General features: G+C 43.4%; 2 protein-coding genes across 4 annotated transcripts; one reads left to right on the forward strand and one right to left on the reverse strand.

The window, feature by feature from the left end:
• The first annotated feature begins 4,916 nt into the window (after window positions 1-4,916).
• Window positions 4,917-11,455, forward strand: wfs1b (Wolfram syndrome 1b (wolframin)). The gene is made up of 10 exons (XM_057043065.1): window positions 4,917-5,249; window positions 5,493-5,891; window positions 6,738-6,811; window positions 6,959-7,103; window positions 7,211-7,384; window positions 7,474-7,554; window positions 7,652-7,809; window positions 7,901-8,137; window positions 8,239-8,357; window positions 8,597-11,455. Exons 2-10 carry the CDS (start codon window positions 5,507-5,509, stop codon window positions 10,140-10,142), a joined length of 2,919 nt encoding a protein of 972 aa, XP_056899045.1. The 5' UTR covers window positions 4,917-5,249; window positions 5,493-5,506; the 3' UTR covers window positions 10,143-11,455.
• Window positions 11,275-26,569, reverse strand: LOC130531201 (serine/threonine-protein phosphatase 2A 55 kDa regulatory subunit B gamma isoform). Of its 3 annotated transcripts, XM_057043067.1 has the most exons (12): window positions 26,457-26,569; window positions 25,056-25,179; window positions 24,364-24,687; window positions 21,692-21,848; window positions 17,413-17,510; window positions 17,016-17,181; window positions 16,756-16,868; window positions 16,125-16,302; window positions 15,405-15,569; window positions 14,695-14,864; window positions 13,014-13,105; window positions 11,275-12,928 (listed from the first exon to the last, which is right to left on the reverse strand). In XM_057043067.1, exons 4-12 carry the CDS (start codon window positions 21,771-21,773, stop codon window positions 12,634-12,636), a joined length of 1,359 nt encoding a protein of 452 aa, XP_056899047.1. In that variant the 5' UTR covers window positions 21,774-21,848; window positions 24,364-24,687; window positions 25,056-25,179; window positions 26,457-26,569; the 3' UTR covers window positions 11,275-12,633. The 3 variants fall into 3 exon arrangements, with proteins under 3 accessions (XP_056899047.1, XP_056899046.1, XP_056899049.1); XM_057043066.1 differs by lacking the exon at window positions 26,457-26,569 and having other exon boundaries at window positions 25,056-25,215; XM_057043069.1 differs by lacking the exons at window positions 21,692-21,848; window positions 26,457-26,569 and having other exon boundaries at window positions 25,056-25,216.
• Window positions 26,570-26,893: the final 324 nt, after the last annotated feature.

Below are 26,893 nucleotides of genomic sequence, written 5' to 3' on the forward strand. Positions count from 1 at the left end.
TTTTTTCTTATCATTGCTATTATCAAGCCCATTGAAAGCTTAATCATTCAGAAAGCTGCATCCACACAAGGAAATATGACTCAACAGATCGCAGAAGTGGGTGAAATAACGTGAAATATATAAAAGTGGTGTGAGTCTGACCCAGTTTCTGGATGCATTACTTATGCACAGCTGCCTGTCTGTGCTGCTCCACGCTGCTCCAGCCTGTCTGCAATTAGTAAGCAGGAGCACATCGGAGCTTCCGGTGGCTGCAGCATATGCAGCACATTGCTGCAGGGCAGCAGGCCATGGGAAGTGCAAGGGAGCACATACACATCTATAGCATGCCCTCCTTGAGGAGTTTATCCAATCATCTGTAATTCAGAACTCCGTGGTGTTTTTCCTGTGGGCCCTGAAACATCCTAAATAATGATGTGGTTGGGTTCCTGGTAAGGACAATAACCGTTAAGTGATAATCAGCTTGTGGTTGGAGGCAGAGATTGATTAGCTGGAGGAGGAAGGATGTGTGCCTGTTTGGTCTTGGTTAATGACAGTTAATGTGTTTGTAATATAGGTTTTTTTGTACCAACTCAAAGAAGCAAGAACCTGTTATTTCTATATTGTTTGGTCTTTCTCAGGTTCTAGAATTTTTTATTTTTTGAGATGTGATTTTGCTTTATAAAACAAGATAATTCTAATTAAGCCTCTAAATCTATGATGCACTATTGAGAAAGAGAGTCAACCACTGGATGACCACTGTGTTGGTTATGATTAGTGTGAGTACCCCCTGTTTTTATTAACTGTACATAATCATCTTAGGTTTTTGCATACCCATATGTGCTATCCATAATAAGCTTAACATATTTATGAGTGCTGGCAGCTTTAATGTATTTTATCATCCAGAGACTTTCTGTGATATTCCCAAAGGGAACAGTCAAATGAGCAGACTGCCTCCTTCAGTGTGTGTATATTTAAATACACACACACACACATATATATACATATATATGTGTGTGTGTATATATATGTGTGTGTGTGTGTGTGTGTATGTGTGTATGCATATAAATGTGCATTTGTGTGTACAGATGTGTGTATGTATATATAGGTATAGGTATATACTGTCAGCATTTTTTTTAGCATTTTTTCAAGCTTGTATTTAAACTGACCTATTATTCTCTACACGTAACCAAGGCCCCCACTCCTGAGTGTTTGGAGTGATGTAACACGTTCATATGAAGGTAGTTAAGCTTTATGTGCATGAGTCAGTACAGGAAAAAACATAAAATCTCTATCCACCCATCCCTACTACACACTGTTGTATCTGCTTTACTGTGCATTGTAAATGAGCTTCTGTCTTATTTAAAATTTTAAGTCTGCTGCAGCCAGGGCTTGGGGAGCAGACTTTGAAATATTAAAGGATACATTGTGTTAAAAAGAAAAATGGTGTTTGGTTTGAAAAAACTGTGTTTTAACTAATGAAATGCAACAGTATCCTTTACCCTCAAAATAATATTTTTATTTAAGTTACTTAAATGTAGGGAAACCCCTTTAAAGCAAAGAAATTCAATTTTCACAAAGACTGTGGACTTAGTAAAGTTATGAATGAAACCCACTATGCACAGGATGTTTCATATTTTCCATCTTTTATGAACCTCTCCCCCTTCAAATTCTTTTCCAGTCAAACCTCAAAATGGCAGCAGAGCAGGACGAGCTGGCAGCCGAAGAATGGCTGAAACCTAAATGAAGGAAATTTCCCCCTAAAACTACATAATGCCAACAATTAATGACTAGTTTTGCAAGAGCCTGTAACAGTAGCGCTTAGGTGAGGTATCAAATTCATTTCTTAGAGAATTTCTTTACTGTGTTACAGTTTTTCTCAATCACTTTGGTACATTTTTCCAATCATTCTTGCAATTTGCAGAAGATCAAGTGCATTTCTCAAAACAGTTTGAACAAATAGCAAAACACCGTGGATCACCTGCAAAAGCCAGTCTCTTGCTCAAAATCCTTAGTCCATCCCTCAAAAGCAAGTTTTTGTGTCAATATACTTGTCAGTGCCATCAGAATGTTTAATCATTGTGTCATTGTGTACGGATAAGACAGTCAAATTCATTAGTCATGTTGGCAATTGAATAGTGCACTTTGAAGGGACATGTTGATGTAAAATGTGGTTTAGGTGTGATGACAAGTGTTGTACATTTGACCTCATATAATCTATATGTGTAAGATTGATTGGAAAAGACAAGATTCACATTTACAGAATGACTTCTTTATTGGCAAACATTGACATTGCAGTGCGTAAAGAAAAAAAAAAGACAGCACTGCACATAACAAAGGTGAAATACAATACGTAAGTAAACATAGGTCAAAAATATAAACATAGGTCATACAGTAGGTAAACAAAAAAATATGAACAACTCCCCAAATTCTAATCTCAATCCTGATCTTCAGCTTCTTCCCGTTCCTGTCTGTTAGGCCACAAATTCTCATCCACGTCACACCTGATGTCCTCCCATGCAAGGCAGCGTGGATAGTATCTTCTTGCATGTCTAATCCATGCTCTGCAGGAATCTGCAGTAATGTCTTGGCATGCTGCATCCATTGCAGCCAGAAGGGTCACTTGTGTGTGTGGCTCTCGGTCATACACCTTCCACCTCCAGGCTGAGAAAAATTCCTCAATAGGGTTGAGGAATGGGGAGTATGGTGGTAAGAACTCCATCACCATTCTGTTATGGTTTGCGTACCACTGCCTTACTAGGTTTGACTTGTGGAAGCTTACATTGTCCCATATTATGGCATATTTGGGCTGGGCCATATTCTCGGCTGGGCCACCTAGGATATGATCCCTGTACAAAGTGTCTAGGAATGCTATTAGACGTTCAGAGTTGTATGGACCCATCAGTGGAATGTGTGTCAGCACACCGTTATCTGATATTGCGGCACACATAGTTATGTTGCCACCCCTTTGCCGCTCCCTTGAGCTCATTCAGAAAACTGTTGATCATTGGTTGATCAACTCTTTTCATTAGAGAAAGTCTAGATTCACCTGGGAGGAATTTACCAATTTAGATCATATTTACAGACAAATGTCCTATGGAAATGTATATATGCTTGACATGTTATGATGGCTTGGTAAATCATTTTGCATGTGAAGACTTATATGATGAACTATAGCCTAAATGTTTTGGGGAAAGAGACTATTTGATAGATTCCTATAACAAAGCATTTTGATTAGCATGACAAAAGCAATTGATAATGTACGAAAAACCTGAGAATTGTACACAATCATTTGCATGGATGGACAAAAGCATTTGCAATTTGTTCAATGCAATGAGAAACTGCCTTTTTCATCTGCACAAATGGCATGATGATGTGACAATTGAATAAGAACTTTTGAGAATTTCAATTCTGATGTGAGAAATGTACCAAACCAATTGAGAAAAACTGTAAGAACCACCCTGCATTAAAAAAATGAAGCGAATGTGTGAAATTAATCCAACTTTATGGCCTCAGCAGAATGGTTGCTTTGGCCACACACATATTTATTTTTTTACTATAGTAGATATTTTTAGACATATACTGTTTGTTATGATCTTTTAAACAGCTACAAAGGGTGTTGTGATCAGATTTGAGATTAGAAAACAACCATCCCAAAAAAAAACAATGGTCCTTGTCTTCTTTTCCATTCAAACCATGTGGTGAAAATTCAAATGGAGTCCCGGCACAATTTGCTGAGTGATTTGTTTGGCCAAACGCCTGGCCTCAACAATCACATTACCAGTCTTGCCCAATTTGGAACTATAGTGAGCGGTTGTGCCACTAAACCCATTTACAGAACAGCTTGTTGAAATTTAAGGTCTGGATGTGAACGAACAAAAACAGTACAGGGGTCTGCTTATCCTCTCAAGAGGATTTTTGTAATCTACAAAATGAGTCATTTACGTAACTACTTCAATGCAACTGCAATTACAGTCCTCATTTCACAATCCTCCTTTCCTTCAGTTCCCACAGTGTGGTAAATAATCTTATTTCCCTCAGGTCCTGCTGAAAGTCATTTAATTGTCTAATCACATTTTTGCATTGGCCCCCCTTTTTGGAGCCTTAATCTGTTTGGTTAGTCTGTCTCCAAGTGTTCTTAGTGGCAAACTGAACAGACTCGACCTGAACAGACTAAACTGAAGAAGATAAGGAAACTACGCCCCCTAAAATGAATAATTTTTAATAGATACTCACATCCAACAATATCCTCATAAAAAAGAAAAATAAATTCAGTTTGGATAGCCAACCAGATAGATAGATAGATAGATAGATAGATAGATAGATAGATAGATAGATAGATAGATAGATAGATAGATAGATAGATAGAGATAGATAGATAGATAGATAGATAGATAGATAGATAGATAGATAGATAGATAGATAGATAGATAGATAGATAGATAGATAGATAGATAGATAGATAGATAGATAGATAGATACTTGTTTAGAGATACTGCCACCTCCTGGAAAGAAGCCCTCATAAGAGCGAGAAAGTGATTCGACTATCGATTAGTTTTGCCTGAGAACCTCTAACTTCCTGTCTAAGAACCAATAATATGGATTATAGGGGGGGAAAAATGATTATTGTCCAATCAAATCACTCGTAGGGGGAAGTGGGCGTTAATTCTTGGAACGATAGTTCTGTGTGCTGGAGTTTGACTATACACAACCTGGGTCACCCATAGTTTGTTCTTGTTTCATATATATATATATATCTAAGTGAAGAAGGCTACAATGACTTTGGATGGCGGATAGTTTAAAAAATTGGTATACAATTATCGAGGTACTTTACTTTGGGCCTTCGTATTAACTATTTGTCTATCAAAGGTGAGCGAACGAGAAATGTTAACATATATTGTTAGCGTTAGCTGCATAACCACTGGCTATTCTTAGCTACGTCATTTCTTACAATAAATTAACGTTGTTTTGCATTCAAATACGTTGAAATTATTGGGACTGTTATTGGGAGAATATATGTCCGGTCCACTTGTTTTTTCAACCTTTGGCCAAGGGGTTTTCCAGCTTTGCAACTGGATCCATCTCGTTGTAAGGCAAGACAGTAAAGATATTTCCCTCCCCAGTTTAGCTGCCAATGTCAAAGCTCAATGTTGGCCGCAACCGTCAGAACGTGTTATTAAAGTTAACTATGGAAAAACTAAACGTGTCTTTTAGCGACAGGTAGCTTAGTCACCGAAAAACAAAGAGGTGATATCAGTGGCTCGGTAAACCAGGTTAGATTTATTCTATGTCATTGTTTTGTTTTTGGTTGTTTATATATGCCGACATGTAGACCAATGACAGAAAATAGTTCTTATCTATTTATCCATCTATCATCATTTGTTATTCGTTGTTTGATTATTCTGTTTTTAACCATATTATGAAGGGTTTTTTGCCATGAGAAGGAATTCTGCCTAGTGATCTGTTGATTCCGTACAGTTTTTGTTATATCTTTTAATGGTCTGATTTGTGTCCAGTGTCCTTTCTAGTAATGGAACCAGTTCACGATGACCTAGCAACAAAAAAGTCTGGTCCCGCCTCTCCCTCCATCATGAGGCCAAACTCGTCCTTATCCAGCTCATCTTCTTCCCCTCCTTCACCAAACTCAGGCCTCCCTAAACCCAAACTCTCCATGCCAACACCTCCTACCTCACCGTCCTCTCCCTCAACCACCTCCCCGAGGCGCTCTCCACCTCTTCCTTCTCGCTCTTCCTCCCTGCCGACGCCGCCGGCGTCTCCTCTCCACCAGCCAATCAGGAGCCCCTCCACTGCCGGAAGATCTCAGCTTAATGCAGCGACCGAAAATGCCCCGACTGACTCCACACCTGCTGGAGCCACTGCAAGACCTTCCCAGTCTCATCCTACACCTGAACCAGGTGAGACACAATCTTTCTTTGCTGTTTTTGCTATAATCACTAAAGTTCAGTGACTTTCAGAGAGTGCAATCACTGTCTCTACCTCTGTGCAATGTTAGGAAAGCAAATAGTTAGGGTTGGGCTGACCATAATAACTATGAGTTACTGTATTACAACTAATTCTAATTTGTCTCCCAGGGACAGACAGGGAATATAGGAATTCAGAATCCTATATGTACAAGTGCAAAGATTCATTTGTTTTTAAAAACAACCAAACTTTACTTTTTGTAAGAGTTGTCTTCATAACAATGATTAGCTAATCACTCTTTAAAAATAATTGACAGTCTTTTCTAGAAGCATGTTACAATTATGAATTGTTGCATAAAAATAAGATGCGCTTGTGTTTGAATGTTTGTGCTTTTGAGAGGATTAAGACGAATATGAATAGCCAGCAGAGTTGAGGAGGACAATCTTATCAGGGCAGAAGCTGTTTTGGGAATAGCCTGGCTCAGGTTCCTGCTCTGGGGTCACTCTTGTCCCGTCATTGACCAACAAACCTAAATGGATGTCTGTCTTGCTCTATATGGTTGTTTTTAACGTGTTTTAATGTTTTGTCACTGATAATTATTTCACAAAATGTTGAATAGTTGCATAAGCAATTTGAATTGCTATTTTTTTTTAAAAAGAACGCAAGAGAAAAAAAAAAAAGCAGACATTTTCCCTTGCAGAGCAGAGAATATTCTACTAGATAATTTAATTAATAGTCTGTGCACTATCTGTGCCTGATCTGACCTGTATCTTTATTATTTTCAATAACCATCAAGACCTCTGCCAAGTTTCAAAATAATATTTTGTTTCTTCCTAAAGAGCCAGAAGATGATGTCTGCTTCGAGGACCTGGAAGAGAGAGCCAAGTCAGGAGATATTAAAGCACAGACCAAAGTCAGCATTCAATTACTTAAGCAGTATTAACATATTGTGTGCACAACTCATTGATCAAGCCGCACGCGTGTTGACTCTTATTTTATACTAATACATTAATAAGACAGCCCATTTCGTACTGAACTGTATGTGTTTCTCTTCATCCAGATGGGACGTTACTTCCTGGCGCTGGCAAAAGAAAGCGATGAGGAGCTGAACAATTGTACAGCAGTCACGTGGCTTATCCAAGCCGCTAAACAAGGTCGTAGAGAAGCCGTTAAGCTGCTGCAGCAGTGTTTAGCAGACAGAAAAGGTACAAACGTCTCCACCTGTTTGTTTGTTTGTTTTACACTGCTAATTGCAAAGCACCATTAAAAGTTACCCTTCTTCAGCCCACACTCCATCCTCTCTGTTTTTCAGGCATCACTCTAGAGAACTTTGAGGAGGTGAAGAAATTGTGTACAGAGACACGTTTTGAAAGAGGAGTGAGGAAAGCAGCCCTGCTCATGTACTGGAAGTTGAACCCAGACAAGAAGAAGACAGTGGCTGTTTCTGAAATGCTAGAGAATGTTGAACACGTACACACAGAGCCAGGTGTGATTTAAAAAAAACAAAAAAGTTGTATAATTTTTAAGAGACTAAAAAGTAAGGATTACTTTATATATTTTTTCTTAATCTGACAGGGCAACCAGCCTCTTCTGGCCCACTAAATAGCTCTGCCAAGAAACAAAGGAGGATCCTAGAGACGATGGTCACTAGTGAGGGTATGTTTCCTCCTTTGTAGGCTGCTTTTAAAGTCAATCTTGTTTATTTCTTACCGGACTTAATGCGTCTCCTGTGTGTATGTGTGTGTGTTTTCAGCCAGCTCACACTTGACTCTTGATGACTTTGTTGAGATGACTAAGAAGTATGCTCAGGGTGTTGCACCTTCACCGGTCATGGCGGCGGCAGGAGGAGATGATGATGATGACGATGATGAAGTTGTGAGAAATCCAGATGAGCTGCCTTTGCAGCAAAAGGTGGGAATCTGCAGGGATGTCACGAATGTCCAAGACATTCCTTACAGTGAATCTGCCGCTTAAAGAATTTGTTTTTTTCTGCGTCCGTTAGATGATTAAGTTCCCCCTTTACGCTTTGCTGGAGATCAAGGAGCACCTCATCGACTGGGCGTCGCGGGCTGGCATGCAGTGGCTCAGTGCTCTGATCCCCACACACCACGTCAACGCACTCATCTTCTTCTTTATTATCTCCAACCTCACAATCGAGTTCTTTATCTTCGTCATCCCTCTGCTGATTTTTTACCTCTCCTTCTTCTCCATGGTTATCTGCACCCTGCGGGTATTTCAGGTCAGTGGTTATCAAACCATGTCGTCTTCAATTAGTTGTTTTTCTGACTCTTACCGTTCTTACTTTTCTGAAGAGTAAAGCAAAGACATTTTCTCCTGCAGAATTCAAAAGCCTGGGAAAATTTCCAGGCTTTGACCAATCTGCTGAGTCATTTCGAACCTAGTTTAGATCTTGAACAGGCTGAGACCAACTTTGGATGGACACATTTGGAGCCTTACCTGTAAGGAATTTAATATTTACCCAAATCTACATAATTGCAGAATTCTTCCGTTTCCTCATTATTTGCATTTGAACTAAGATTTGCTTTGTTCAGGTCTTCCTTGTGTAGTAATGTCATGCAATGCATGTAAAGGGAGGTCTGGTAAATTAAACAGAGATAATTGAAATATAAATACTTATTTGGAAGAGTTTGCCGTGCTCTTGCTGCATGCTGAATGTCTTTCCTGTCTGTCTTCTCAGATACTTCCTGCTCTCAGTGGTTTTTGTGGTTTTCTCCTTCCCTGTCGCTGAAAAATCTTGGATTCCCTGCTCTGAGTTGACAGCTGTTGCGCTCTTCTTCACCGTCACCGCCTTCCTCAGCCTCCACGCCTCGGCTCAGCTCTTTGCTCGTAGGGCCCTCCTCACCGAGATCCTCTCTGCAGCGTGCTCCTTCACTCTGCTCCTGCCAGATTCCTTCTGGTTCCTGAGGATCTTCGGGATGACGTTCCTCGCTGTGCCTCTAGGGGGCATAGTGGTGTTGAACCTGGGGGTGCCGTGTCTACTGTACGGCCACCTGTTCTATGTGCTCTTCTGTATGGCCCAGCTGAGAGGCTTTAAAGGCACCTACCTGTGCCTGGTGCCTTACCTTGTCTGTTTCACCTGGTGCGAACTCACCCTGGTGTTTTTCAATAACGCCACTGCTATAGGACTTATTCGCACAGGTATTGGCTACTTCCTTTTAATTTTTGCGATGCCGATACTGTCCCTGGGCCTGGTTGCTATGCTCATAATTCAGTTGCTGCAATGGTTTCTGGCCCTGGAGGTGACAAAGATGGTTGTCACATTGACATTATGCTTTGTGCCAGTAGTTTTAAAGCTTTGGACCCGCTTTAGCCTCAATCCCATCGTGGTTTTGCGCTCCTTGTCACGGAGTAGCATTGTGAAACTCATCCTGGTCTGGCTCAGTGTGGTGGTCCTCTTCTGCTGGATGTACATCTTTAGGTCTGAAGGCATGAAGGTATATAACTCCACTTTGACGTGGCCTGAATACAGCAACCTCTGCGGGCCGCAGGCATGGAAAGAGGTAAACATGGCCCAGACTCAGATTCTCTGCTCCCACCTCGAAGGGCACCGCGTCACCTGGACCGGACGCTTCAAGTATGTCCGTGTGACCGATATCGAGAACGGGCCGCATTCGGTGATCAACCTGATGCCAGTGTTTGCAGGGAACTGGATGCGGTGTCTTTATGGGGAACCGTACCCCTTGTGTGAGGAGGCAACAAAAACAGGCAAGCCACGGCCTCTGCCCGCCCCACCCACACCTGCAGAAGACCCTCTCTGCAAACTGAAAAGCCTGGCCAAGCACGAGTGTCACATTAAGCGCTTTGACCGCTATAAATTCGAAGTCACCATGGGTATGCCGCTAGAGAGGAAGACCAAAAATGGAACGATCGTAGAAGACGAAGACGCAACCAAGGACATCGTTCTAAAGGCAAGCAATGAGTTCAAGAGTGTGCTTTTACATTTAAAAGCAGGAAGCGTGGTGGAGTTCAGCACAATCCTAGAGGGACGTTTAGGCTCCAAGTGGCCAGTGTTTGAACTGAAAGCGATTCACTGTTTGTCGTGCGGCGACACCAGCGTGACCAGCCGCAAACAGTACAAGATCGAGCACGACTGGAGGCGCACTGCCCAGCAGGCCATGCAGTTTGGCTTTGACTTTTTCTTCAACCCCTTCCTGACCGCTCAGCTGACGCAACACTCGGAGACGGGGCTGGAAATAGTGACCGAGGTCCAGGAGGAGAGATAATGGCAGAGACACCTGTAGGAAAACAAGAAGTATGGTGAGGATCATACTGAGCAATGATGTGATTCACCAGTAATGATCATTCTTCTTTGGAAGATCGATAATAATTGCACATTAATGATTTTTTAGTGCTTTAAGGGAGAATTTGTGGTGCTCGGACTATTAGATTGCTAATTGTGAGAGCGTTTGCTTTATAGCCTTTACGCCAAAATGTGTTAAATTGGATTATTTAATGACAGCACCTCAACAAAAATGCAATATTAGCTTTTTTTTTTCTTTGTCACTGTTGAAGTCACAGAGACTCGTATGAAGGAACAGCCCAACACTAATGTTTTTTTTAAAAACAGCAATTAAGACTTTTAAACTGTGACAATTTGACATTTCATTCACTCAAAATGGCATATAAGAATATTTTTGTTTCATTTGTCCTTTGTAAAAAAATAAACATAAACATAAAGGTCCAGACAACATTTAACACTTACATTTTTCCCCAGGGAGAAATGATTTTCAAGTGCTTTGACTTTAAAGTGAAAACAGCCATCTTTTGCCTCAAATTCTTTAAATAGACAGAAGCATGTGAGTTTTTATTTATTATAAATAAATTATTAAGGTTTTCTCTGCACACTTTCTTGGTTCTTTTTTTTCCTGTCTGTCTCCTCTCTTCGTCTGCTGGGCAGAGTTGTAATATAGTGTTTTCCATCCCACACTGATTTTAAATTATGCTGCTATTGAGTGACCTCTGTGATCCATAAATGTAATGAAAACTCATGTTGACTCTTATTTCGATGTAAATGGCATCTTGTTCATTTTAAACGCATTCAAAATTTGAAGCATACTCTTACACATGAAGTCATTACAAAGAAAAAGAGTGAATGTCCTTGTTTTAGTAAAGTGAATGTTTCATGCTGGGATTTTGTGTCAGAAAATAGCAGTGAAAGATAAGGAGTTTTGATATTTTCATTTAAGCAATTATTCTCCGTTTGTAGTTACAGGATAAAAACACAAGGTGGCACTAAAGGGGTAATTTAGAAGCACCTAATTGTATTTTATACCATTTATGGAAATAGTTACTTAGGTCATTATTAGATAGAATCAATTAATATATATTTAAAAAGATAAGGATACACCCATTGGATGCAATTTTGTTGAAATCTTTATTCAGAAAAAACATTTATGTAACTGTCCAGTTGACGGTTATCAACATTCATTAAAATTAAAATATGTGAACCAGCAAAAGTTCAAAATGTGGATCTAACGCAACAGATGTTTTCCAGAAAGACAGAGTGGGATAGAAGAATAAAGTGTGTAAAAATAAATACATCTGCATGTTAGGATAGTGATGAGAAATTTAAACCACCATGTCTCTTGCGTGGGCGTTGGAGGCGATCACCGACATGGACGATGGAGTCCACCATCAGATTATCAAGGTGAAAGAAAAAAAGGAAACCGGTTGATATATACAGACATAAATGAGGCCCTTTGATTTTTATTTTATTTTTTTAATGTTTTAGAGAACATTACTGAAAATATTCCTCATTCCTGGTCATAGTTTCAGCTGCGAAATGGGACTTTCCGCACATCTTCATTCATAAAGTACATGTGTATGAGCCCAACACTGGTAAACATGCTTAAGTGTCCAGGGACACAAATGAAGGTAGAAGAGCTCGGCCATTTATGGCTACGTATGCTGCACGGGGCCTTTGAAGCCTTTGTACAGCCAGGATCTAAATGGTTAAGAAGGCAGCCAAGTCAGTGAATTATAAACACCAAGGCTAAATTGGGTTTTCATGCAGCATCTTGTGTGATTGTAGAAATAATTTGATCATGTGTTATATGGTTTGATTGACATCCAGTGAGGAGAACACAAACTGAGGTGAAGCGAGAAATCGGTCGCATTTGTCCTCATCGTCAGCGCTGTTATTCTGGACAGAAGACGTCCTCTGTTAACAGGTCTCTTCCTGACCCTTCCCCGTCTTACTGTCACACATAAAACACACCGTTCTTTTAAGAAGAAGGTACAAATCAGAGGTTGGGGACGAAAACATAAATGTGACATGAGTGTCACTGGCTGACAACCACGAAGGTTTTTGTGGACTAAAAAAAAAGCCAGCGAGGAAGAAGGGAAGAATGGGAACATAAGCACCGTGGAGAGGAGGTGGTGAATGGAAAATGAGACCAAACCAAAAAGGTTGTTGTCATCACACTCAGTTTAGCAAACGACAGCCCGTCCGAGCACAATCCGCAGGTTAACAATCAAGAAAGTCACTATTTTACAATCCGTAATCCACCGGGTAATCCAGCCATTTCCCTTTTGAGCCCTTTCAAGGTCCTTTCAGTTCTGGGTGGCTGGGGGGAAATGAGGAAGTGTGTCAAATCGTGTGAGTCTGTGTGTTTGTGTGTGTGTTAGGCATATTCCTGTGGTCATGGGTCCAAAACTGTACATTCTAGTATAATTGTGTGATCAGGTGTAAACTTGTATCCGCAGCTGTTCCTTTTAGTGCATCTCGGAGTTCAGCTTGTCCTGAAAAATGTAGAGATTATTGGTGGCAGCGATGGCGATGATGTTCTCAGTAGGGTGCCATGCCGTGTGGAGGATCTTCTTGGTAAAGTCCAGGCTGTCCACGCTGATGTCGTCCTTGCGGCGCTTTCCTCCGGCGGAGCAGACCCTCCTCGGCTTGAGGACGGCCCGGGGTTTGCTGCTCTCCCTCGACGCTTCCAAGGTCACGTCGCGCTTGGTGTTCCGGTCGAACATGCGGAAGAAGTTGTTGTAGGCTCCTGTCATGATGACACTGAGCGGAACAGAGAGCGGATCAGCTGCCGTGCCCCGTTGGTCACACACAACAATCACTTGGAGATAAGTTAGAGCTTCGGTACCTGTCTGAGCCGTTCCAGGCACACTCGAACTTGTCGAAAATGCAGTCGTTTTCGTAAAGGGAACACAACTTACTCCGGAGGTAGTCGTGCACCTACGAGAGCACAAGCCCGATCATGATTGGCACAGGTGATGCACAAAACAGCACAAATATGGAACACTGCTAAATAACAGTGGTAAAGCAGAAAAAGAACAAGGTGAGGGATCCACCAGCCTAGAAAGACACTTAAATACTCTGAGGGCACAATATTAAATCATGTAAAGACACATTTAGTGGAAAATCATACGCCTCCTTTGTGTTTCCTTTATAACCTGCTGTTGTCAGCAGTGTGTGTGTGTGTGTGGGGGGGGGGGGGGGGGGGGGGCGCGCCTCCATCCTCTGAGCTCTGTATTAGTCTGCTATTTCCACATTCTCCATAAAGTCACCTCTCAATCGATAAATAGTGAAGCTGAGCTTTGCGCCAGGTTGTACATCAACCCCCCCCCCCCCCCCCAACGGAGCTTTCAGCTTAGGGTGAAATGATATGCTGTCAAACTGCCATCCAGAGCTGGACGCATAGCCTCTTTTTTCCCCCTCCTCAGGTTCACGCGATGTCTGATTCATAACAGTCACACAATCCCTCGTGGGTCAGCGCGTATTGAGATGAACAGAGCAATTGGAAATCATCTATCCGTCTTCTGTTAACCACCTGAGGGGGGGTCCCAGGAGACATGCAGAGAGAGGAACACTGGACAGGTCACCAGTCATCACTAATCCCCCTCATTAATAACCTCTCATAGCTCTGCCAACATCCCCCCCCCACACACACACACCACACACACACACACACACACACACACACACACACACACACCCTCCCTTGCTCTGTGCTGCATTGCAGATCTAGGTGTTGGGGTGGGCGTGTAATGTTTCACTTTTTTCTCATTTATTTTTATGACTTCTATGGCTCGGCAGCCTAAAAATAGCATCAGTGCGCACACACACACATACACACACACACACACCCAGAATGCATCTGCTGTGACACCTCCAGGTGTTCACAATAGGAGCCAGAGCTTGTTTATTCAGCACTATGCACACTATGTATTTGCCGATCATTCCATTCAACCCTTTTCAGAAATGTGTGTGTTCTTGTATTTGCTACGTTTTGAGCACCAAAGTCATCATTCTGTGAGCAAAGTGAGTATATGTTTTTAAAGCGGGGCCATTTGGGCTGGTCCCCACAAGTTCAAAAGACTGAGGATTATGACTGGGTTTAGTTTAGGGTTAGCTAGTTAATTGGGGTAGTTTCTATCATTTTTGCATTTTGTATCCAGGTTGAAGACATCCTTGCTTTAGTTAAGGACTATTATTGGATGGCAATCATCAAAATACTTCAAGAAGATGAAGCTTTAGTCCAAAATATTAAAATTTCTCATGAAAAACATTTAAAAAACAGCCAACCTGATACGACTCAGCATTAAAGTGCGAGCCTGCTGCTCCATTTGCCTTCACTGAGCTGTGAACACACGTACAACTGTGATCCTGATATCTGAGCATAAATGTGATAGCGCATCATCTGAATGCGTGACTTTTTGTTCTGTGGAGTTTGAGTAAGCAAACACACGCTCTCCACTTCCAATCACCGGCTGCGGCCGAGCACAGGAGCACACACTCCTTGTGCCACGTGATGGTTCACACACCTGGTATGTCTCCAGAGGTTTGCGCTCCATGTTGAGGTCCCACACTTTGGCAGTCAGATAGTCTCTGGTGAGCAGGTAGCGACCGCTATGGCTGAACTTGACATCCGACACTGAAGATATGATCTCAGAGAAGAAGGAGTGAGCGCTGGGGTCCTCAGGCTCCTCAAATACTGGAGGGGAGGGAGAGAGAGATGGTGAGGGTGAGCTATGCAAAGGGCTTTATTTATTGCTTTAGACTAAAAAATGCCCCCTAAAAAATGGCTCATGACCTTTCACTTTCGGTTATGATGACTTGAATGATCCAGAAATTGAATAATGATCGGATTTTAAGGGTCATGCAACCGGACTGCCAGTTCTTCAGGGGGAAAATACATCCTCACTCTGGTCTCATTCAATTTAATTTGCCACAAATTTGACAGAAACTGGCTTTGTTTCCATAATTGTTTTAGTCTTAATATGCACGTGTGGCGTACTTACATGTACATGTCCACCAGAACTAAATAAAAATGTAAGGGCGTCTGATTTTAATTTGATGTACTGATGTGTACATTTTGATTTCAGTGTCTACTCCCCCATCGGCAGAGGTGCATGATGGTCCCGAATGCCAAAACACGCCAAAAAAATGGATATCACAATCAGATCTTTTCAACTTTTTGGCCGCCTGTGGTGAGATGAAATGAGGATGCGTGTCTCTCGGCAGGTGGGCTCACATTTGGAGTGCTTGTCACACAGCGCCGCCTCCCTCATGTCGCAGAGTCGCAGGGTGCCTTTGCTGCTGCTGTACACAAAAAGGTTACAGTGGTGGGGGTGAAACTCTGCCGCGGTGATCACCTCGGTCAGATCCTCCATGTTGGCTGGCTTAATGTCCACGATGTCTGAGGAAAAGATCACTCAGAGAAACAACAGTGGGTCTGGAACTAGTTCATTCCTCAGATGCATTGGGCCGAGCTTGAATTCCCGGGGAAACACACTCAGGATCACGGTTGTATGTAAATCTATCCAACACAATGTAAATAATTTACAAAAGAAATAAAGCTAACCAATATAAAGTTACCCCAGGGGAGTCGTTGGGAGAAAATAAATCCATATTCATATAAACTGCAATATTATAAATCCTGCCTGGCTCAGAGATATGACTCTACTCCATCCCACTGACTTGGATTATAATGGGGAGGGGGGCTGAAAAATTCATGCCACCTTTGAATTATTCATTAAGCCACGTCGCCGCTCCTCAGGAATGATATCCCCCCTCCCCCAACAGTGTATTTTCACAATTTAAACACAACAAAATGGGTTTGTAATCTGCCAAGTGCAGGCGCTGATTGACGCACAGTGAGCAACATCTCGCTGCATCTGCTAGAATGTTTGCCCGCCATATTAAACAGGCTCTGGCGAGAGGTTCCCCCCTCCTGGTGACCAACAAAGGATACTGAAGCTGCGGTCGGTGATGTCCAGGTGCCAGAGGTTGATCCTCAGGTCATCGGCCGACATGTAGGTCTCGTAGTCGGAGTTGACAGAGATGGAGTTGACGTGGTAGGTGTGGGCGTTGGCGAACACTCTCCGGGGGCTCACCTCCACCATCAGGTCCATGGGCTTCAAGACCGGAACCTTGAGAACAGCAGTCAAACCGTTGAATGACAGCAACGAAGACGTGGGCAGTTTCAATCACCCCGACCGTATTTACTGCATCCTTAGACATCGGCGATTAATTACTGCCATGACTTACTTAAGTCGAGAGTGATTAATTGCATAGTTTACAGCTAACTGGGCACTTTTCCATATCTTGCTGTTTACAATGCAGTACAGCAGCAATGCATGATTTACAATGTATCCTTATGTGCATAAAACCTAAACAGGTGCAGCTGTGTTGCTGTTCGTCCCCACAAATGGAACTAGAATTTTCACACATGCACATATGCACCATTGTGCCAGTGACCTAATTTGGCACGCGCAAACCCGTCTGTACCGACTGACCCAGTTATGTTGCACGGCTGCGTGCGCGTCTTAGCATGTCAGCTGAATAGATAGTGAGATGGACGAGGCAGATATCGGAGGCGTTACCTGTAGAGAGGTGACAGTGGAGATATCCTTGATGCGACCCTCCTCATCCTTCAGGTTGTATCCCTCCGGCCGCTTGTCTCTTTCACTCACCTTCCACAACTTGATGGTCTTATCTGAGAAGAAGAACACGTGAAAGAAAAGAAAAAGGGAAAAAATGCAGCGATAAACATTCAAACTGGGTTAAGAAAAGCATTTTTCTATGAATGAGGGGCATCTTTCACATTGCTCTGTGGAATACACGAGTAGCTGGGGTCTCTCACCATTTGTGGAGAGGAGAAAGTGTGCAGCATTCTGCTGAGGCAGCCATCGGATCTTATTGATCTTCTCCTCAATCTCCAGACTCTTAAGGTAATCAAACTCCGGCTCATGGCTCTGGAATGTGCTGTAGACATTGTACTCTCCCTGGGAGAATGGCTCAGTCTTAGTCTGTGAAAAGGAAGATGCACATGGATATAAATGTGGGCAGCCTCCACTGGTCTCCGTGGCTTTGATCATGTGAGGAAATTAGAAGGCGACTCGCTGCCCATCACAGCAGGAGTATCACCTGTCTGTCAATCAATCTGACTGGAGCTGCAGGAGAACTGTGCATGATGGCAGATTCCTCTAAACGCAGAGTGAAAATGCTATGTTTGTTAGCGATTGGTGGTGTGTGCTTACTTCAGGTTCCCTCTGAAAGATGACCACTCGGCCCCCTTTATCTCCTGTGGCCAAGAGCTCTCCATTGTGGTTAAACTCAACAGTGGAGATGATATCAGCTGGAGAGAGAGAGGGGAGGGAGAGAGAGAGGACACATCATTACTCATTTATATAATCTGTTTATCCTACAGTAAAATAATAAACTAATAGTATTATTGCATTTACCCAGTTAACGGGAACACAATAACATTACAGGAAGTATGCAAATAAATGTATACATTAAAAAGATTAGTTAAAAGCACTCTTGGGTTTAAACAAAAGAAAAACATGTTTTTTCAGCCCATTTAATCAGAAAACACATACACGCACACACACACACACACACACTCACACACAATGCAGGTGATGATTCACTTCAACATTATGCAGATCATCTGAGATCAGTCAAATATTTGTGACGATGTCCACGTCATTAACTTGCACCAACACAGCGTGACTCAGTGACACCTGCAGTGTGAGGAGTGTGTTGTGAGCTAACCGCTCAGCATTTACTGTTGACCCGCCGCCAGCACACAACAGGTCCAACGAGGGATGGAAACGACTGTGAGAGGTCAGGTGATGGAAAATGTCAGTGTCACTGATGTCACTTTCCTCACGAGCCTCAAATTAGCATTAAACTATGGCCACATACTTTATTTTGCATCTGTTTAACACTTCAGATCAAAAACATTTAATCAAATCCAGGCACCCAGAGCAAACTGCTGCCATTGGCTATTTTAACTATTTGGACACATACTGATTAAATGTATTTATGCAAGGTTAGATGATGCTGCTAGCTGTAGTTACAATATACTTAGCTAAGAATCTAACGATTGATCTTTCTGTTTTTTAATAATCCCTTTCTCACCATGGAACAACACCACTTAATAACAAAAATTCTAATGATCAGATTATAATTAATGTACCAGCAAATGTTAATAGTCAAATTAAAAATGACATTTTACACAAATAGACCAAAATCTACACCAACAGGGTTACTACTATACTGCTAGAAAAGGTTTAAAGGACTGCCCCGGGAGACAATAAACATCAAGGGTATTAAAATGAAGACCTGTTTGTTATGAGGGAAATTCAAAGCTGATGCATCCTTATGCTTATGGCGGCCTTAAAGGAGATTTTATGACGAGGGAAGATGGGTAATAGCCTCGTTTTTTCGCATTTCACCACCACCATTCCTGTACATTCTCAATTCAACCATTTTAATTTCTTTCCCTCCTTTCACGTGCTCCTGTGCCGTCCCTCATCTGGCATCCTCAGGGTCGCTCTCTTTTGCCCCATTTCACTCTCCTCTCATTTCTGGTTGTCTGTCCAATCACCCCCCCAGCACTCTGCCTGCAGGTTAGCGAGTACGTGTAGTGGTCGTGATGCAGCCGGTGAAAGTATCCATGAGGGAGGTGGAGGTAAGAGGGATGCCGTAACGGAGGCGGCTGAGCGGTTGCCGTGGTAACAGGCTGAGCCAACCCGCAACAGCGGTTATCTGTATTTGGCATTCTAGGTGAGGGAGCAAGTGGAATCCTCACAAGATAAATGTGGTGGAATAATTATGGTGTTGTGGCGTATCCATTGACCAATTAATAAAAGGGGGGATCAAACAAAGGAGGTAAATGTATCCAGCAGAAATCCAGCAGATAAAAATATCAGTGTCTCTACACTTGGTGCATTGAGAAAGTGCCAAGCAAAGCAAAAAGCAGCACACCAGGCTGCTGAAAGGAAATGGAACACACTCACAACCTGGATCCTTGTTATCTAGTGGTTGAGACGCCCTCATTCTCTCTCGCTCCCTCACACACAGAGCTCACAGTCATCCGTCTGTTTTATACTCTCAAAAGAGGATTTTAAAAAAGAGATGCAAAAAAAAGAACCAACTGCAGAAACAAATATTTTACTACAGAGAAAATAGCAGCACCGTTGTGTGCCGGCATCTGTTAGGTTCAAGAGCGATATGCTAGCATCACAGTGTGGACTAAGGGTGCACCTCACTTTAGCTGTGTCATAGGGACGCTGCAGTCTAGAGCTTTGTGTTATTACAAAACAACCTCAGCCCAACACAGAGAAGCATAAACGTGCACGTTCAAGTGCACACAGAGTGCTGAAGGCAGCGAGTTGATCAATAGAGAAGAAAGTAATATGTATCATCTGTTAAGGGATGAAGTAATTTATCCAACAGATATCTCTGAGTGATGAAAATGAAGTGAGAAAATCTATCGCTAACAATTTAGGAGCATTGATTCGATGTATCAACTGACATGAAAAGGATGAGGCAGCCCTTATTTACCATTTCATTTGTGGGGATTTGTCTTATTCTAATCAGTTTTTAATTTATGATGTAGCAAGAGAAGGGGTTCAAAGATCACCCATTGAGTAAATAACGAGTGGATTAAAGCCAGCGATACACTTCAAAGATTGTGCTCATCTGTGGTTACAAACCTAGGCGAGGGAGGAGAGTGAGTGGGGAGGGAGCAGACGCCCTATAGTCCCAATTATAGATATTGTAGGTCTGGGTAAACACAGGCCATTAAAGCGCAGCCAAAAACACACACTCCTTAAAAGCAAAGACAAGCCACCGCTCAGCAGGAGATGTGTACGTGCGTGTATGTGTGTGTACGTGTGGACAAGTGTGTGTACTCAATTATCCCGTGGAGAAATAAATGGGCTGGAGGCAGAGAAGGGTGAGACAGCCAGATGGAAATGTTAAATTGATCCCTATCCTGCAGTTTTTGGTGTTATCCTTAAAAAAAAACAAAAAAAAACAACAACAACAACTGCGTGTTTGTGTTAGTGCAGGGGTCGGCAACCCAAAATGTTGGAAGTGCCATATTGGACCAAAACCGCAAAAAATTAAAAGCCTTATAAAGGCAACACATGCTGTAAGTGTCTATATTAGCTGTATTACCTACTTTCCAAATGATAAGTGGGCTACAAATACATAAAGAGCTCATGATGAAATGTGAGTGATTTTCCCTGCAGTGCATCCTGGGGAGAATGACGCACCACGTGGCCGCTCTGCTGTACGATGGCGCTTTGAGTTTAACTTCCATTATAATAAGATGTTGAAATTAAATATTTATTATACACATTTATACAGCATTGGAAAACTTTAAGAATATTTGTCACGTTTTTCCTCCTACAGTAATTATATTAAAACAATTTCCATTTTCATATTTTTGAAAAAGCTCCATTGAGCCACTAGGGCGGCGCCAAAGAGCCGCGGGTTGCCGACCCCTGTGTTAATGGATCCCGCGCGCAGATATGCGCGATCTAAGCCCGGCACAGCAGGAAACCTGCCGTTTCCACCAAACAGGCATGGACACAATGGCCAGAGCTGGTGTGATCGTAATGGTGACACACAAACATTTAGACGCACACACACACACACACACACACACACACACACACACACACACACACACACACACACACACACAACTGTGGTTCATATGTGCGAAGACCTCTGCTGGTTGAATGGATTCTAATACTGTATCTGCTCACTATCATTTGGATTCACTCATGATCTATACGAGCCATCAAACAGATTTGTGCGTTTGTAACCTAAATAAATATTAAGGGCTTAGTTGTATTAAACCCTGCCACCCTGAAGTCTGATTATGAAGCAACGACTCATAAATACCGACATGTAATCCTGTATTTAGGTTTTTTAGCCTCATTTTAGAACAACTCTCTCATCTCTTTGTGCAGAATGGAGATATGCTGATCAGGCATTTTCAGTCCAGATACAGATAATTGATCTTTTCATTGTCCGCCAGTGCTCTTATCAGTGTAAAATGAATCCTAGAGAGTCATCATTCTCCTGTGTTCAAAGAACATCAGTGAATTAACTGGCTCTCCATCTTTGTCAAAGAAAATCAACAAAATGCTGAAAAATATATAGAGGATTTAGTACAATTTGGGGAAAAGTTAGTGTCTTCATACAAGTAAGTGCTGCTGGAGATGGGGGTGTCGTCAGGTCAGACTATTTAAAGGAATCTTCACGCACGCGGCAGCGAGCAAAATCAAAGAGATGTGACAAAAATAGAGGCATAATAGCAGACGAGGCTGAGAGACGGGGACAAAGTGATGATATTTAAAACATCCAGACTCACGTGAGAATTCACCTCATACTCCTCTCACACACACATCTAATGACACACCGCCATCCGCCCGCACCCTCACGCTGGGGTCATGTGACACATCTGTGCGACACAGATCTGTCCTTCGGGATAGAAGAGGATAGAGCACACACCTTCAGTATATGAGGCGAACGGCTCAGGCTCCAGAGAAAGGGTAGTGATGTCGGAGCACAGCACCTGGATGGGGCTCAACATCCTGGGGGAGGACTCCGGGGTGGAGAGGGGTGGACGGGATGGGCGGAGCTCTTCAGGCTATAGCCAGGAGCAGCCCTGCAAGAGGAGCAAGGATGGAGGGGAGGGAAAGGGTGGGAGATGGGCGACAAGGAAGAGCAGAGGGAAAAGTCAGGGAGGAGGGGTGGGGGTTACTACACCTTACTCACTGGACGGGCTCGTCAGCCTAGCAACGCAGGACGGAAGGAAAGAAACAGGCGGGAGAGAGCAGTCTGTGGGTAGAAGTGGAAATAGATCTCACAGTTTCCCAGGATGACTGATAGCCAGACAGGTGAGCACTCACACAGGTGTCACGCTTATCCATCCATCTGTCAGTTTAACCACACTCATCACAGGTTACAGAACGCCAGGTCCATTCTTCCGTAGGCAACAGTCAAAACAGTGAAATCATGGCAACATCGTGGGACGTTTACGGTCATTTGGGGTTTTTAAGAAAACGGTTACTTGATCCATCCTTAAACCAAATACAGATAGGGGTGGGAAGGGTGGGGGGGGTTAAGCATCCATCCTCTGCTGGAGTTAAAGGGTAAGGAAATCCCTACGGGAAGTCTCCAGACACAATGTTATGTATGTATGTATCCCCCCCACCACCACCCTCAATGCTCACACTCAGACAGTCCCTGCAGACACACACCCATGCATACACACACCTGGGAAAACAAAAGAAAGCCACACACTATTCACACAGACATAAATATAAATGTGAAACGGAAAGACGCATGACAGCTAAAAGGATATAGCCAAGCAGAAAAATCTACTGCTTCTCTGTACATTGCTCTCAAACACACACTCACACACACACTCACTGTCCACACACAGAGGCACATTGTGCTTGAACAGCCTTTGGAGTACTGTTGAATAATTGTTTGGCAGACATGCCACTTCAGCACCGGGCAGTGCTGCAAGTTGCATTAAAGGGCCTGTGGGGTGAGAGGGGAGGTAGGCTGTGGGGGAGGGAAACAGGGAGGAGGACAGGAGGTGATGTGAATATGAAAGAAAAGGTGGAGGGAGTGGGTGTGGGTGTTTTTGAAGAGCCAGGAAATAAATCCTTTTTATTTATTTGGGTCATCAGGGGAAGTCTTGCAAGATTTTGCCTTTCGGTGGGCTGATTGCGCCCTCTGTGTGGTTTAAATCCCATTCAGGCCCAGCGTGTTCAGCTCAGCGTGTCCAATTCAGCGTGACCTCTGATCAGCAATTCACCCTGAATAATGACTGTCTGCCCTGGATGTGCCGAATAATTAATACTGCCATTATGGGTGGGCGGAGACAGCCTGTCACTCATATCAGCCAAGCATGAAAGGAGGCATGTTTATCATCGCGGTCTGTTGCTATGGCGATCATGACTGATAGGGGTTAGTGATGGTGTTGAGATTGATTTTCTGCCAGTAATTCAAAATCCTTTTCTGAAATGGGCAAACACACTTGTATGTCTGTAAGTGAAGATGGGCCCCGGTGCGCAGAGACAAAGACACAATGGCGTGTGAAGCCGTGCACGGTGTAGGTACACACGCACATACGCATTCAACAGGCAGCAGAACACGTCCCCAGTGACAACAATGTGGGCTTCTGCGAGAGGGAAATGATATTACAGCACAGATGCAGGAAGAATAATTTCCTCTCCAGAGCAACACATATGGGTACAGAGCACGTAAATGACCCCTAAATGTTAAACTGGTGTTCTGGTCTGAGAGGTTGCAGATCAGGGATAAACAGACAGGCAGCGAGGTCTCTTGTGTTTAGATGAGATTAGTGGCTCAACTGAGATTAGAAGGAAGAGGGTGATAATCCATCTTTTTACAAAATGCCCAAAGGAATTTGCTGCCCCACCTGATGTGATGCTACAATATGGACCTTCCCAAAGGGTGACATGTGTGGTACCTGGTAGTATATAAAAAAAACACCTCACTATAAACACACTTAAAACAGACCTCAAGGGCAGAATTACAGTACATACCACAGGCCAAGGTTGAGCCACATATCGTAATAATGCTGTCCTGTAATTGGCATATTTGCAGTATCTTAAAATAAAAAGGAGAATATGACGAGCAGTGTGTGTGTGTGTGTGTGTGTGTGTGTGTGTGTGTGTGTGTGTGTGTGGTGTGTGTGTGTGTGTGCGTGGGGTCCTGGACTTGGTGTTTAAAATGCCAGAAAAACCAACGCTGTCCTGACGCACAACTGCAATAACACACGCCTTTTGATGGTTGATTTCCTCTGCAGTGTAGATTAACAGATTGTCATTGCCAAATATTTTTTAAAGAAAAGACTATAATGAATTACTAAAAGTACAGGACAGAAAGAAGCAGAAGGTGGAGAGGAAACCCTGTTTAAGATGTTTTAATTATGCAGTTCTCGCTGTAACGACGTCTGAAAACAGATCAACACAGAGCTTACAGAAGATTAGCAAGTTGGGCTGAGCCTATTTTGTTTCAGAGAAAAGCATTTAGACACACACACACACACACAGGGTGTGAAAAGCAAGCTTAGACTGAGGCATGTTCAAACACACACTTTGCAACACCAAGATGGATTCAGGCAGCCCTCGTCCTCCTCTTACCTTCAGTCACATAGTTGTGGTCAGGGAGGAAGCCGCGGTGGTTGAGCGTTGAGGTGGTGTCAGTGTCTTCGCCCATCGGCAGGGGTGAGGGGAGCGCCCGTCTCGGTGGGGCAGCGTGGCGGTGGTAGATCGGTGGTGGAGGGGGTGGTGGGGATGTCAGCCAGCACAGTGCCCATACTGCTGCCCGCCAATGCCTCCTCAGCACAGGGGCGCAGAGCCGGGCATCCTAACCTCAGACGTAGGTGAGGGGCAGCGGCGCAGGAACTGGGTTGGCCCCGTAGAGGGATATTATGCAGAAACCACTCCCAAAATCCAGATGCAGACCTGCAGGACAGGATTATTTTAGAGAAATTGTTTAAAGGAGTGATGGACAGTCATGGGTTGTGCACACAAGCCTTGTGAGGAAAAGGAAAATCCTTTAATCCAGCTGCTGCACCCAGGATTGGCCAAACCAATTTACCCTCAGAAACACACACGGCCCATCTTTGAAATCACTAATTCTTAATGTATACCCCAAAAGAGATTAAGATAGATGATGAAGAAGAGGAGGAGGAAATGGGGGAGGGGAGAGGGATGGGTAGACCCTCTGGTTGGTGTATCTGCAGTGTTGCTTCTTCTGCAGTGAATTCACATGGATGGACACACACACACACACACACCGACTTGAACACCGGCCGGATACACACACTCACCTTCGCTCTTGCAGTGGTTTGGGTTTGGTACTCCTCTGCTCCGTGGTGTAGCGCTCTCTAAGGTTTCTGTCCCAATCTGAGGAGGAAAATCCTTCAGGTTCTGCGTTCTGCTGCAGTCTGAGCACTGGCGTATGTATGAAAGGTAGAGAGAGGGGGAGGGAGAGAGAGAGAGTGAGGAGCTGTGATGCTGCTCTGGTACGGGTGTGATGCGTCGTGTAGGCCCCGCCCACCCCTCCACACAGCCAATCATTGCAGCGCTGCGATCAGGCCGGCCACTGACAGGCAGCAGGTGATTAAATATGCTAAAGAAGCAGAGAGATGGAGGAGTGGGAGGCAGAGCGGAAGTGGTGGAGTCTCCTATAAGGTTCTAAATAATGCAAGAGAAACATAGACTATATTAAGATGGGCTGAGTTTCTGGTTTCAAAAGGGTAGGCAAATACGGGAGTGTTTTCCCTTGTAGGGGCCAATACAGGTGGACGCACATCGAGTATGAACTGGTCTCTGTGCAGAACTCCTGCCCAACTAATTTGGCTAGTTGGGTTGAGCTGATAATAAAATTTCCCAGTGGCAGAACACAAAACCTTGACTATGTTTAAACGTGTATGTTATCAGACATGACCAATACTAGCAACAAAGGAGTTAGCATTTTAAAATAAAGGATATAAAAGGAATTTATGTTTGGATGGATGGGTGGAACTATGCCAGTAGATCTAGCCCTTATAGAGGGAATCATAAAGGATAAAATAAGAGCAATGCTGAAATTTACACGCTTTCACACACAGTGATGAGCTGCCAGTGACAGTTGGTGCCATCACCACCGCTGGCTGTCTGCCACCAGGCTTTACCCCCACCCCCCCAACATCCTCCCACCGCTCACAGCAGGGATCAGGAAGAGCTGTTTATCGGACTTACTCCAAGACTGTCGCTATCATTTTTCTCCCACCCATAAATTACAAATGATGGGCAAGGATCCACACAGCTCTGCCCTTCTAACTGCCCCCCACCAGCCTAACATCTACCACAAAGCCCCTCTAAGCCCACCCACTGTTCCCAATGTAAGCCATGTAGCTGCTATTCTTGTGTCTATTTGTATATTTACCTAATTAAACAATGGAGACTTTTATGGGGAAAAAAACTAAATTATTTTGGTTATTTCATGAGCCACCAGCGCGACTCTTTAACCGTCCTCTCAAATTAGAAACCTCCTTATAATAATAATAATAATAATAATAATCCCATTTGGAGGCCAGCCTTTCCACCCCTGCCTGCATCAACTTGGTGCAGGTACAGTAAATCCTGCCTGTCATGTCGTTGTTAACCTCTCATGCCTGACCCTGCACCTGTCTCCCGCAGCAGCCACGCCATTCAGCCGTGACTTGGCCTCAGACCGGTTGCGTTACCTTGGTGACAGTGGAGCGTGACCGGCAAGCATCTCTGTCACTTTGGACCCATTGCACTGGCGTGAAGCTCACATTATCTCCATCAACATATGGTCAGGGCACTGCTCCAGAACCTGCGATTACATATTAACATGTATAACAACCTGTTTCTGCATATACTATAACAAAACATAAAACTGCATCAATGACTTACAAATTTCAAGGAAAAAAGTCTAAAAGCTATCACAAAAGTGGGATTTGTGCCGGAAAAGTTGGAGGACCATCATTCTTCTACAAAGAACAGAATAGATAAGCGAGCAGCGGTCCCTGCATGTAGTCTGTGATGCAGACGTTATGGAATCAAAGAATGTCGTTCGTGTCGAGAGCTGGGGACAATGACGACGAGCAGCTTCATTCATCAGCGCTGTTGATGAGCTCCATCAGATACTGCGACGCTG

Source organism: Takifugu flavidus, chromosome 9 (genome assembly GCF_003711565.1).
Source record: "Takifugu flavidus isolate HTHZ2018 chromosome 9, ASM371156v2, whole genome shotgun sequence".
Taxonomy (NCBI): domain Eukaryota; kingdom Metazoa; phylum Chordata; class Actinopteri; order Tetraodontiformes; family Tetraodontidae; genus Takifugu; species Takifugu flavidus.